This window comes from Suncus etruscus, chromosome 1 (assembly GCF_024139225.1).
Source record: "Suncus etruscus isolate mSunEtr1 chromosome 1, mSunEtr1.pri.cur, whole genome shotgun sequence".
Lineage (NCBI taxonomy): Eukaryota > Metazoa > Chordata > Mammalia > Eulipotyphla > Soricidae > Suncus > Suncus etruscus.
Genome location: NC_064848.1, coordinates 95297012 through 95311118, shown reverse-complemented (window position 1 = coordinate 95311118; position 14107 = coordinate 95297012). Strand labels below are relative to the sequence as shown.

General features: G+C 33.3%; 1 protein-coding gene across 1 annotated transcript in view; it reads left to right on the top strand.

The window, feature by feature from the left end:
- The window catches only part of THSD7A (thrombospondin type 1 domain containing 7A), a 320868-nt gene that overhangs the window by 245927 nt on the left and 60834 nt on the right, over positions 1-14107 (top strand). Inside the window, exons 12-13 of the mRNA XM_049776115.1 lie at positions 3622-3816; positions 6915-7178. Coding sequence (XP_049632072.1) covers positions 3622-3816; positions 6915-7178 — 459 coding nt within the window. The remainder of the gene's footprint in view (positions 1-3621; positions 3817-6914; positions 7179-14107) is intronic.

Here is a 14107-nt window from a genome sequence, read left to right as displayed (position 1 = left end):
TCCATCCATCTTGCTGCCTTTGCATCTTACCTCTTGCTTCATCACTCTGTCATCCCTCCCCCCAGGCCACTCTTAATTTCTAAACACAGACCCCTCCCAGCTGTAGGAGGGTCTCACCATCAAGGTAAGAATAGCTTTTGGCTTTGGGGAGGGGTAATAGCTAAGTATCAAATTCAATTGTGGTCTTTATATATGTACTCTAACCCATTGAGCTATCGCTCCAACCCAATAACTAAAATATTCTAATATCTTGGCCATGCTTAATTTTTTTCATTGTGTCAAAAAATGTCAGATTATACAGTTTGTCCAAATCAGTGCTTATAAAGGTTTCCACATGACTGAAACATTAAAGGACAATATCAAGATGCCTGTACAATACCAGTTCAACCAATCCCTAGAATGTTGTGATCTCCTGAGTACCATCAAGTAGTCACTGGAACCTTAAGCTAGAGTAGAATGGCATCTTCAAATTTTAGTACTGAACCATAGCCAGCAACTGCCTTATACATTGTATTATCTCTCTGGTCTTAGAATTTTTTTTAAGTTACATTCGATATAACCATTTTATCTCATTTCCTAGAGCATTCATTTTTTGAAGAAATACGTTTTCTTATCTTCCCAGCATTATCTGGACTCACCTTCCCAAAGTCATAAGTAACCTACAAATGTATAGCATGTCCCCTGACTTATAAAAATTGTGCCATAGTACTTTAATGAAATTTATTATGCCTCATTTGATTCCATAAAGTGCTAAATAAAATCATTAGGATCACAAGCATATAGTTAAACATGAAGTTATACTTTAAAATGACTATATACATATATCTATATAAAGATTTCAGGATGAATATTCACAGGACAACATGCAATAAGACAGTCCAGATGAGAAATTGTTAAATCATTATTCACACTATATACTCACTCTATCTGTCAATGCAGAAGCAATTTTTCCTGGATGGATGCACCTTTCTGATATGCTTGGATGTCATATTTAGTAGATGTATATTTTCTATAGTCATGACCTCTGCACTGAAAACTACCCCATTTTCAGTGTCTTAAAAATGATTTTTAAAGTTTATACTGCACTGAAAACTACCCCATTTTTAGTGTCTTAAAAATGATTTCTAAAATTTATGCTTCACTGAAAACTACCCCATTTTCAGTGTCTTAAAAATGATTTTTAAAGTTTATAAGGCCAAGAGACCAATGGTTTCCTTTCCCAACATTTATATTTTCCTCACCTTACTCTCAGGAAGTTCATTTCAGATTGCATTCCTGTGTTTGAATTGTGTTTCCTGTAAATCAGAGTATAAACACGTTTAGATATATGATAAAAATTTCAATATATTGTTTAAAATATGTCATTTCTATTTTCCTGGATAATGTGGCCAGGATAATTTCATTTGAAATACACTGTATAAAATTTTAGGTAAGAATAATGGATACTGAGGACAGTGAGGTGGCGCTAGAGGTAAGGTGTCTGCCTTGCAAGCGCTAGCCAAGGAAGGACTGCGGTTTGATCCCCTGGTGTCCCATATGGTCCCCCCAAGCCACGGGCAATTTCTGAGCGCTTAGCCAAGAGTAACCCCTGAGCATCAAATGGGTGTGGCCCAAAAAACAAAACAAACAAACAAAAAAAGAATAATGGATCCTTAGTGATTTTATGAAAACTTATATGGAAACTACACTTCCATTTACAAATAGTTGATGTGCCTAAGAGTTTATGTACTGTGAATATACAGAAAAAACAAATTGGAATTTAACTATTTTATTCCTGCTCAAAATAAGTTAATTTGTTTCTTTGTTGTGATTTTATTACTAATTGGTTTTTTAGTATCACTTAATGAGAGTTGTAGCAATTATGAAATAAAGCTTGCCTACAAGGATGATTATATTGGACAGAGATACTATATAATTTGTTTGTCTTTGGTATTTTGGATACCAAAGAATTTTCAGTCTTAGTAACAAAATTCAACTAAATAGTATCTTTTTATATAAATTGACAATGAGAGAAATTCAAAGCCCCTTCTTATACCTCAATGCTTCAAATTATTCTTTGACTTACTGATTTCAGAAAAGAATATACATATAAAACATCTGAGCAGTATAAAGAAAGTTCTTATTCCCCATACAAAGTTCTTATTCTGGAACTCTATAATGAATATTCAAAAGGTTATGACTTAATAGCAGCCTACCTCTGTGTCAGTCTTTTTTCTCCACCCCCAGCTCCACCCACCACCACTGTTTTCCTTTTAGACACAGTGATTTGCATTACTGTTATTGAGAGGGTATTGATTCTTATAGAAATAGATGAATACTTATATACATTTGCACCAAATGTAACTGACAGCAGTTGTTGCAAGTTTTCTTCATCTAAACAGAGAGTTCTCCATCTTAAATTGTTAGTTATGCACTTTCAAATATCCTATCACACAGACCTGCATTACTAGCTGTTAAGTTTTAGTAGACAAATCCAGAAATAATTGTCTAGCTTGGGATCCTTATTGAACTACCTGTCATTTAGGGAAAAAAATGTCACTTTACCTTTATGATAGAGTCGTGAACAAGGCAGCAAGCTAAAGTAGTTGTAGCCTGCACCATAAACCTGAAAAAACTGTAAATCAGTCTGACTTGGTTCATGTAAGGTAGCTCAATTAAGACTTAATGTTAAGACATTAACATTTTAGACAAGGTCTAAAGATTTTATGTGCTTCTTCAAAAAATGACCAAATTATTTTTAAAAACAATAGGAGGAAATGATAAAGGGGAAATAGGATATTTTTAAGGATCATTTGCTTCTTATCTTTAAAATCAATTTCTTTAAAGCAATTTTACATCTATGTTCAATACCTTGATTAAAACATTTTAGTTGAAGAAAACAACAAATGTTGGATTAAATTATTTTACCATCTTAAGGTTTATATGTAATAGTGCAAAAGCTATTTATGACATGATCAAGAGCAGAGAAAATTTTTAGTTTTCAGTGTTTAATTTATTACTAATATCTGTATTTATGAAAACCTTATAAACTAGAGGAGATGGAGATTTTGGTACTGTCCTCCCCATTAACAACTTCAAAGCTATCTCAACAACCTTTCAATGTACCTTTCAAAACATATATCTGCTTGTCTCACAACCTTTAAACTTATTTGCTGCCATGAAAATCCATCTTCTATATAGAAATCCTAGCATTCAGTGATATAGGAACAAATTTCATAAGTATGTGGAATCTTCCACTGTCTCCATGAATAGTTTGTATTCAACATAATATATTATCAGAACCTATATATTATTTATTCTGCTCCTAAATAATTTATTTCTACATATACTCCACATGTGACTTGAAATACTTAATAGCTTCTAATAACCAGTAAATGTGTGCATGTTGGGGGAGCTATTTCGTGTTGCGAAAACTAGTGAGAGTTATCTGTTATTTTAAATAGCCTACAGGAACAACATAATGTCTATTGTGATTTTTGGAAACTATATAATCATCATCCTGTGTCAATGAAAGTCTAAAAAATATTCGTATAAATGTGAAAGGAAGGTTGGCTAATTACTAATTACAGAGGTAAATCTACATTTGAATTTGTTGTAAACATCTTTACATTTTCCCTGCAGCCATTACTTGTCGGAAGCAAGATGGAGGGCAGGCTGGAATCCATGACTGCCTTGGGCATGCAGGCCCTGTGCCAGCCCTCACCCAAGCCTGCCAGATTCCCTGCCAAGATGACTGTCAATTTACAAGTTGGTCCAAGTTTTCTTCCTGCAATGGAGACTGTGGTGCCATTAGGACCAGAAAACGCACTATCATTGGTGAGAATAATAAGGATGCCAAAGACAATATTTGGCAAAGTGGCAAACACAACAAAAGTAGAATCAATAAAAATAAAAAAATGTATTTGGACAATGTTCGCAATATTCCTTATTGTTGTCATATTTAAAATTGATAAAAAAAATAGTGTATTTTCATATAAATTGACAATGAGAGCGATTCTATGTGTATTTTGTTCAATAGAAAGACAAAAGAGCTTTGAGAACATGGTCATCCGTTATTTTCTGATTTGCACTTATATTTTGGTAGTTTTCCTATAGACTATAAAGTGCTTGGAGAAAAATGTTTTGAGGATCTAAAAGAAAGGTTGCTACTTCAGCTTCTTAACATCATTCACACTGTCAGAGCCTTTTACTGTTTTTCACCTAGAAGAAGAAACATAATATGATACCTGTATCTGAAAGCTGTACTTCCAAAGACAGAATGAGAGACAACTAGAAGCAAGAGTAATGAGCAAGAGTAGAAAACATCATACTAAACTAAAACTGGGTGCTTTAAAAAATCGTGTCACTGGGCAAAATATATCTGAAAGCACTGGTGTTATATAGACTATTCAAAATTTAAAGTTATAAAATAAGGCTCTTTTCATTATGAAGAAGTGAAAGCAATTTAAAGTATCAGCAAAGTTGCAAGCATATAAGAAATACGCCCCCCCCCAAAAAAAAGGAATTTTAAACAAACAAAAAAGAAATACATATGTAATTAATAATATTCAATTAATGACAATACAGATGATGTTGGTGGGGTGGAGGTGTCCCCAGGTGACATGTGATGTGAGAAGGAGAGAGGCAGCAGCCTCAAGAAGGAAATCTGTGGCTTGATTTCCACCCATCTCTGCCACCAGATCTAGAACTGTGAGTCTTGCTCTGGCAAGGAAAGCAAGGTGAGACCTTGACCTGCCAAGAACTTTCGTGCCCATTGCTTTACCTCACAGAAAAGAATTTTAGGAGAAGACAAAAATGAAGTAAAACAGGTTTTATTTGAAAATTCTGAGTAAGGGAAAGTACAGGATGAGAATAGTGCATTCAAGAGGAAAAATGCTAGCTTCTTCAAAGATGGAGAGAGCCCCAGTACACAACCCTGGACACATCTCAAAAAGATATGCAGATAAAAGGTGTTCAAGTACCATGTAACCAGGCAACACAGTACATGAAGACACATAGACTCAGAGGGTACTTGTGCATACCTCCTTTGTTTTAAGTTGACTTTTATAAGGTAAGGGTGGTTGCTTAGATGATAGTCTTTTTTGATATTCCTTTTCTGGCTTTTATATCTGCTCAAGTTTCTCTTGGCAGTGGGTCCTCCAGTCTTCTCTGAGTTTGCAGTGGTACTTGCCAGACTCCTCAATGATGAAGTAACTCCTCCAATCCTGTCTTGGGTTTATTAAATCTCAAGAATTCACTGCCAAGGGAGCCCTTTTCTACCTGCTTCCAAATGACTCATATATAATAAATATATGCAATTTGACTGCAATAATGTTCATTATTTTTGACCATAGATATTAGTTCTAATTTAAAATAAAATTTATTTCAATATATTAAAATTATATATGGTATTCTTATTTTGTTTTGTTGGCATGTGGGTTTTGTGTTTGGGGGACTTTAGGATTTTTTGGTTTGGGTTTTGGAAATTTGGGGCCACAGTCAGTGCTGCTCAGGACTTACTCCTTGATCTGCACTCAGGAATCACTTATAATGGTGTACAAGGGAGCATCTGTGATGATGGGGATTGAACCGGGCCAGCTGCATGCAAGACAAGAACCCTCCCTACTTGCTATACTATCACTCCAGCTCTCATTTATATTATTATATTATGATATTAAATATAATCCTTTTGATTATAGTTGTCATATTCTATGTTAATTATCAAGCTTGTCAAATGATTACTCTTCAGAAATGTTAAAGTGCTTAAGGTGCTTTATTACACAAAGTCAACCTGGGTTCAGTCCTCCCCTAGATCCCTTGGAGTACATTAGAAGTGAATTCTGACTACAGAGCCAGAAGTAAGACCTGAGCACTCCCAGGTGTGGACTTCCTTCAAGAAAAAAAGGAAACATAAATGCTGAAGGATGAAAATCACAATCAAGAAAGTAAAAAATATATCTCATTATTTTAATTATAACCTGATATAATGATACCATCTATCTGAAATTTGTCAGAATTGTTTAGTCCAACACACTGACTCATTCTCTCTTCATCCTTATTCTTAGTTACATTAAAAATCATTTGAGAGGGGCCGGAGATATAGCATGGAGGTAAAGCTTTTGCCTTTCATGCAGAAGATTGGTGGTTCGAATCCCGGCATCCCATGTGGTCCCCCGTGCCTGCCAAGGGCAATTTCTGAGCGTAGAGCCAGGAGTAACCCCTGAGCGCTGCCAGGTGTGACCCAAAAACAAAAAAATGTAAATAAATAAATAAATCATTTGAGAGATGGGGCCGGAGAGATCGCATGGAGGTAGGGGATTTGTCTTGCAATCAGAAGGACAGTGGTTCGAATCCCGGCATCCCATATAATACCCCGAGCCTGCCAGGAGCAATGTCTGAGTTTAGAGCCAGGAGTAATCCCAAAACACCACCGCCGGGTGTGACCCAAAAACCAAAAACCAAAAAAAAAAAAAAAAAAAGACAACAAAACAAAACAAACAAACAAACAAAAAACGTTTTAAAGTAGCTTTGTTTGAAGGCCACATGTAGTTGTACTCAGGAATTATTCCTGGATCAGTGCTAAGAGATGACTACTGAGGTGTTTCAAGGGACTAGATGGGCTCATGGGGATTGAACCCAAATATGCCACATGCAAGAAAAGCATTCTTCCCATTGTATTATCTCTTGGGCTTCATGAGTGGATGTTAATAACTTAAGCATATAAAATTCAGCATACCAAGTAGTACTTTATAAAATGTACATTGATTTTATTTAGAGATTTATATTTTTTCAAAACAGCAAGAATACCAGCACTTATTTATAGAATAGTGTTCAATATGGTCAAAAAATAGTGAATGTTTAGAAAGGTAGAAAACTTAGATATGCTTGAATTTAATGATATGTTCCAACTTGAATTAATGCTTTCTCCTTCACAGGAAAAAGTAAGAAGAAAGAAAAATGTAAAAATTCTCATTTGTACCCACTAATTGAGACTCATTATTGTCCTTGTGACAAGTATAATGCACAGCCTGTGGGGAATTGGTCAGATTGCATTTTACCAGAGGGAAAAGTGGAAATGTTACTAGGAATGAAAGTACAAGGAGACATCAAAGAATGTGGCCAAGGATATCGTTACCAAGCAATGGCATGCTATGATCAAAATGGCAGGCTCGTGGAAACATCCAGATGTAACAGCCATGGTAATTCAATTTTTTTAAAGATTATATATTTGCTTTCTTTGTGAAAAGACAAAATGTGCATGTTTCTAAATGGCAGAGAAATGAAGTATTATAAAAGCTTGTTATAATTTGAATGAAGTATTATAAAAGCTTGTTATAATTTGAATGAAGTATTATAAAAGCTTGTTATAATTTGAAAACTGAAGAAAGCACACTGTACATTTATTGTGTTACACAAGTTTCTCATTAATCAGAAGTTGCAATTAAATCCCAAATTTGAGGACAAGACTAGCTCCACAGGCAGTTATAACGGTTCAAAAATCGGGGCCGGAGTGGTAGGCGTCTGCCTTGTGTGCTAGCCAAGGAGCAATTTCTGCCTTGTGCGCTAGCCAAGGAGCAAGCCAGGAGCGATTTCTGAGCGCATAGCCAGAAATAACTCCTGAGCGTCACCAGGTGTAGCCAAAAAAACAAACAAAAAAAAGTTCAAAAGAAACCTACATTGTGGTTTACTAACTCTTTTGAAAAGGCCCAAAAGTTCCCAACAAATCTGTGTACAGATATAAGGGGAAAATATTTTAATCAATTAGAAAATAATTTTTACTAGACAGATTTTAATGTATTTAATAGAATTAACTTTAGTATTAAAAGTATAATTCTGTTATATAATTGTTATATAATTCATTCCTTTTAATAACTGATAATGGGTTTTGTAGTCTAAAACTTATTTCCATTTTATTTTATTTGAATATTAAGTCATATGGTATTTGTCTTTGTCTTGCCTATTTTATTAAACATAATAATCTTTAGGTCCAGATTGGAAAGTTGTATGGTACAAGGACATTTGCCTCACGCATAGCCAATCCAGGTTAAACCCCCAGCATCCCTTATGGTGCCCCAACAAGCAACACCAGAAGTGATTCCCGAGTGCAGAGCCAGGATTCACATCTGAGCATTGCTGAGTGTATTACCTTCAATAGAACCCAAAATTAATAATAATAATAATAATAATAATAATGATTTCCAAGTTTATTTATGTTGTGCAAAGATATTCTCATTTTTTATGATAAATATTATTCTGTGTGAATATATAAAAGCTCATATTTTTATACATTCAGGTAAAGGAAACAAATATTTTCGAGTTCTACAACAAATATAGGGTATATACAGCTTTTTTGAAGTACTATTTTTTATTAAGGGACAAATATCCAGAAATGGAATAATTTATTCACATGTAATTTTTATTTTTTAATTTTTAAAAACTATATACATCATACTTTACATAATGGCTGTACCAATTTATATCCCAGTATAAATATAATTCCCAGTGAACATTAAATGAGCTCACTTCTCTCAAAAAGAGTTGATTCTTGTATTTTGGGTAATAGCTATTCTCACATTAAAAAAATTTCTGACTTGTGATTTTCCTTCACCAATAATAAGAAATAATAAACAAACAGTGGTAGAATATATTCTTCATATGCTAGCAATCTTGTGTTTCAGATACACCAGTGCTGCTCAAGGGCTCTTTTTGGCTCTGTGCTCAGAAGTGACTCCTGATGGTGCTCAGAAGACAATATGTAAACCCAGGAATCAAACTAATATATATGATATATATTTACTTAAATTCTTGCTCAGGATTCATAATATCATTCTATGCAATGAAATTAATAAATATAAAAAATATTTAATGTTTATCATTTATACATTATAGGAGTAGTCTTATTCTCTTGAAATAACATAGGCATTATAAGTTAGGTGCCAGTAAAAATATAAATAAGTTTATAATACTAAATGATATTATGATATTGCAGAAAATTGTTAGTGTTAATGTAAAATTGGAGATGACTTCTAACTTGTATTTTTTATTAAATATAGCATGTGTTTGCTCACATATAATTGTTATGCAAAATGATTCACCAAGATAACTTTTAATTTTAACATCAGTTTTGAGCTTTCTGAATGACTCTCATATAGGCTCACTTAAACCCTGATTTGTTAATTAGATGTATAGTTTTAGTGAGCTTCTTCTTAACAGCCTAGTAAATTTTATAAGAAATAAAATATATTTTATTAAAATAAAACGTGACTTAATAAGTTTATTTTATTAAAATATAATTTCTGTGTGGAGAGATGGCACAACAGGTAAAACATTTATTTGCCCAATTCTGACGACCCAGATTCTACTCCCACCACCACATATGGTTCTCTGAGCATTGCCAGAAATGATCTTTTTGTGCAGAGCCTTGATTAAACATTAAACAGCCAAGTGTGACCCAAAAACAGAAAACAAAAAATAAACTATAACTCTCACACAAAAGAAGTTTGCTTGCTCAATATCAATACAAGTATAATATGTTCAAAGGCAATAAACTATTCCTATCTTGATATTATCAGTTCAAAGCATGAAGAACTATACTCTAGACTAGAGATATGATGTAAAATACTATATATTGGGGGCCGGAGAGTTAGCATGGAGGTAGGGTGTTTGCCTTGCATGCAGACGGATGGGGGTTTGAATCCCGGCCTCCCATATGGTTCCCTGAGCCTGCCAGGAGCGATTTCTGAGACAGAGCCAGAAGTAACCCCTGAGCGTTGCCGGATGTGACCCAAAAACAAACAAACAAACAAACAAAATACTACATGTTATTAAAAAAATTCAGCATCAGTAAATGCTGCTCATGCCACAAACATTCTCTATATAATCATCAAATACTTGGGCTTTTCTATAACTGCTAAAAAATTATCTGTCCCACCAAATTGGCTTAGTTATATTAATAGTGACAAGTCTCTTATTGACAATTAGAACAAACTTTTGAATCACCTGAATTTTTCTTTTGCTTTGCAACTGTATTTTTTGATAATTTTTATAGAGACCAATGTGAATTACAAGTCTTTTACAGTTATATTTAATATAAATAGTGACAGTGAATTAGAAACATTCCCACCACCAGTGTTGAACTCCCTCTGCCACAGTTCCCAGCATGCATCTCATACCTCCACCGTTAGCCCCCTGGACTGCTAGTGTAACAGGTCCATTTGGTGTAGATTGCTGTAGCTTGGGTCTCTTGAGAATCACCTCATTTGTATAAAGAGAAGTATATAAGAACGTATACACACACATATATATATAAACTCTTGGTTTATAATATAATATATAGTGTAATATGTATTATAATATATAATAATATAATATAAACTCTTGGTTTATATTAACATTTTTTAAATTCTAACTCTTCTTTATCACTTTAATGGAACATGGAATGTTTAACTCTTTCTACTCCTATATTCTTGAGAAATAAGTAATATCTTCTTTATTTTTTTTCTGAAAGAAATACTCTGAAGATCAATTGGACAATGTATAAAAATGTCAGATGCTCCAATCTTGAGTTCTATGAGTTTTATAATAGTCACTTTTCAATCTTTACTCTCAGCAAATTTGAGTTTAGTATGTCTCATAAGCAATTTATACCTTAGTGTTTCACTGCAAATATTCTAAACGTTAGCTAAATGATATCTGTGATGTTCTAGATTTTGTCACTATTAAATAGAGAGTTTGACTTGATATAACTGTTATTCCTAAATCCAGGTGCTTTAATATATGCAGCCTTTCCCTAAAAGTAAAATATTACCATTGATGACTATCAATTAGTAGCTTTTTGAGAATATTCAAGCATCAGTTACTAAGGTGCCAGAGAGATAATACGACTGGTAAAGTAACTTGCATATGACTGGTTCATATGATTGGATTCAATCTTCAATACTGCATATAGTCCCTCAGTGCAGAAACCCCTTTCCTCCCCATAAAAAGATCAAGGAAATCAAGTATTGGGCTAAATAGCTTATTAAATATTTTTTAAGGAGCAGATAATACATATTTTAAACTCAATGGACAAAAGGTCAGTTACAAAATTCAACTTGGCAGTTTTAAAATGAGTGCTAATAGATGATATGTAAGTGAATAGCATGGTTATATTCTGATGAAACTTAGTATACAAAAGCAGACAAGCCAGAACTGTCATTTACCAATGGATATTTAAACTAGTGCTACTCAAGTTAAGGTCTGCAGGCCAATAGCAGAGATGTTTGAGAGAAATCTTGGCAAGGCATAAAGTCAGCTCATACTACAGATCTGCTAATAAGAACCTTCATTTTCTCAAGATCCCTTGAGATTATTACAAATATAAAGGGGTTAGGACTCCTGAGCATGAACATGGATGGGAATGATCTGTGGCCCACACCTCCTAGAATGAAGAAAAATTCAATAATAATCATGTTATTACCAGTTGTAAAGAAGTGAATAGTAGAAAGTTTGAAATTTATAAAGATAGTTCTTCAAAAGGTGAATGTCTATTTAGGTATATACTTGGAAGCAAATTGCATCCTTTAGACCTATATGGAAAAGATACAGCAATTTAAAGATTTTCTTTTTTTTTTTTTTTTTTTTTTTTGGTTTTTGGGCCACACCCGGTAACGCTCAGGGGTTACTCCTGGCTATGCGCTCAGAAGTCGCTCCTGGCTTGGGGGACCATATGGGACGCCGGGGGATCGAACCGCGGTCCGTCTCCTAGGCTAGCGCAGGTAAGGCAGGCACCTTACCTCCAGCGCCACCGCCCGGCCCCTAAAGATTTTCTTGAGATATTTTTTTCATTTTAGATAGAGCAAGAGAAAAAACTCAAGGCTAATTACATTTTATTTGTAAGTAAGATGCAATAATATATTAAAGCGCTATGTGCATTTGAATCTGCACTCAGTAATTATGATCCAATGACTCTAGATTTATTAGTATTGCTTTTTGGGTTATCATGCTAACATTCAGATAACTATGCTTTTTGGGGGTTATATTGTGTGTTTTTAGTTACTTCAGTTTTTCTTTAACTGTAATCACTATGAAATCATCCAGTGTATTTTTCTAATGCCTTATTATAGTATTAATTTATATCAATATTAAATGTCAAAGATAATTATTTATACTGACTTTTGTTTTTGGAACTATGTGACAAATTGTGTTCATTAAAGTTTAATATTTTAGAAAAATTTTGCAGATACCTAAAGTCATTTTGATAGTTCTTTATAGTTTTATATATATAAACTGTATATAATTATACATTATATATTAATATAATATAAATATTTATAAACTATATAGTTTGGACCATAGCACTGATTTTTAATAGTACTAGTTATTAAAATAAAATTAAAGTTTATAAATTTTATAAGTGCAATTAGATCTTTTAATAAAAATTTATATTAGAACTATAGCATAAACTTACATTGCACCATTCAACATTATCACTTAACTACATCACCTATTATCACCTAACTACATCCTTATTTCTCTATCCTCCCACACACATAATTAAGATGTAAATGATTAAGTCAAGTAGCACATTTTAATGAACATTCTTCCTACTACTGAGCATAAATACCAAATTCCACCTTATCAAAGACTGTATTATACCATTTATTATATCAAAATTGGTGGCAACAATGAGAACCTATCATGAAAACATTGGAAAGTAATGCTCTCCAAATATATTTGGGCACAAGTCCCCAAATAAATTTTTAATATTAATCTGTCTGAATTTACAATACAGTTTTATTCAAGGGTATGTCCTCTTAAGTTATTGAATAGAATTCTATATATTTTTGATTAAAAATATAAATGAGGGAGAATCAATTCTGAGGTTAATCCACATAAATAACCAACCTTATTTTAACCAAATCACAATGTAATTTTACATAAATTAATGTTAGAGGTTAATTAGACACAAAATTGAAGAGATTGTTCTTTAAATTGGATGCTTATCTTTGATCATATGTAATTGAACTAGAAAAGGGGAAATAAACAGAATTTTGTAAACAGTTTGAAATAAGTGCTGTTTTCTTCACAAAACTGTTCCAATGGTATTTATTTAATGTCTACTTTATTTTAGAATTTAAATCATTAATTTGATTACTCAAGAACATCTAGTATTACTGTTCTTGTTATTATTCACAATATAGACCTCTTTCCTTTGAAAAATAAAGGAGAGATGGCTGGAGCAGTGGCACAAGCAGTAGGGCATCTGCCTTGCACAGGATGGACCACGGTTTGATCCCCCGGTGTCCCATATAGTCCCAAGCCAGGAGCAATTTCTGAGCACATAGCCAGGAGTGACCCCTGAGTGTCACCGGGTGTGTTTCCTCAAAAATAAATAAGTTGATAGATATATAGATAGATAAATGAATGAATGAATAAATAAATAAATAAATGAGAGGAAGAAGGAGAGAGAGACAGTTTTGCAGAAGTAATAGCTACAAGTTTGAAAAGCTAAGAGAAGAAGAAAAGACAAATACTCTTGGGAACAAATAGAAAAAACTTCATAGGGTTTGATTTCAATGAAGTGATATTATCAGTATTATTATTGTAGGCTTCCTAAAATAGCTCCATGGTGGTGAGGGAGAAAGTTCTGGGAGAAATATTCTTACTACAACTCATGTCATATATAATGAAGAATTTATATTCCAAGGATTCATAATTTATAACTTGTGTAGATTCACATGTATATTCCTATTAAATTTATAAAACCCTATAAACTAAAAATAGTTTTGAGAGTCCATTTTTGTTTTAGTTGAGTTTCATCACATTCATAAGAGGTGAAACTTTTTCATTTTCAAAGAAACATCAAGAGAGCTGTGGATGTGGCTCAGTAGCAGATACTACTTTGCACATGTATAGTCAGGAGCTTAAGCTATAGTACCATCCTATGTGGCTAGTGATTCCAACAACCTAACATAACTCCAATTAACCACAATTATGATAAAGATAATAGTAACAAAGAGAGGGAGGAGAACATGTAGAACCGTGTATGCTCAAAGCAGGACAATGTTTAGCATAAAAATTTTTAAAGAAATAGATGAACAAAATTTCATATTGATATTAGTAATACTAATGACCTCAAAAAGTAACC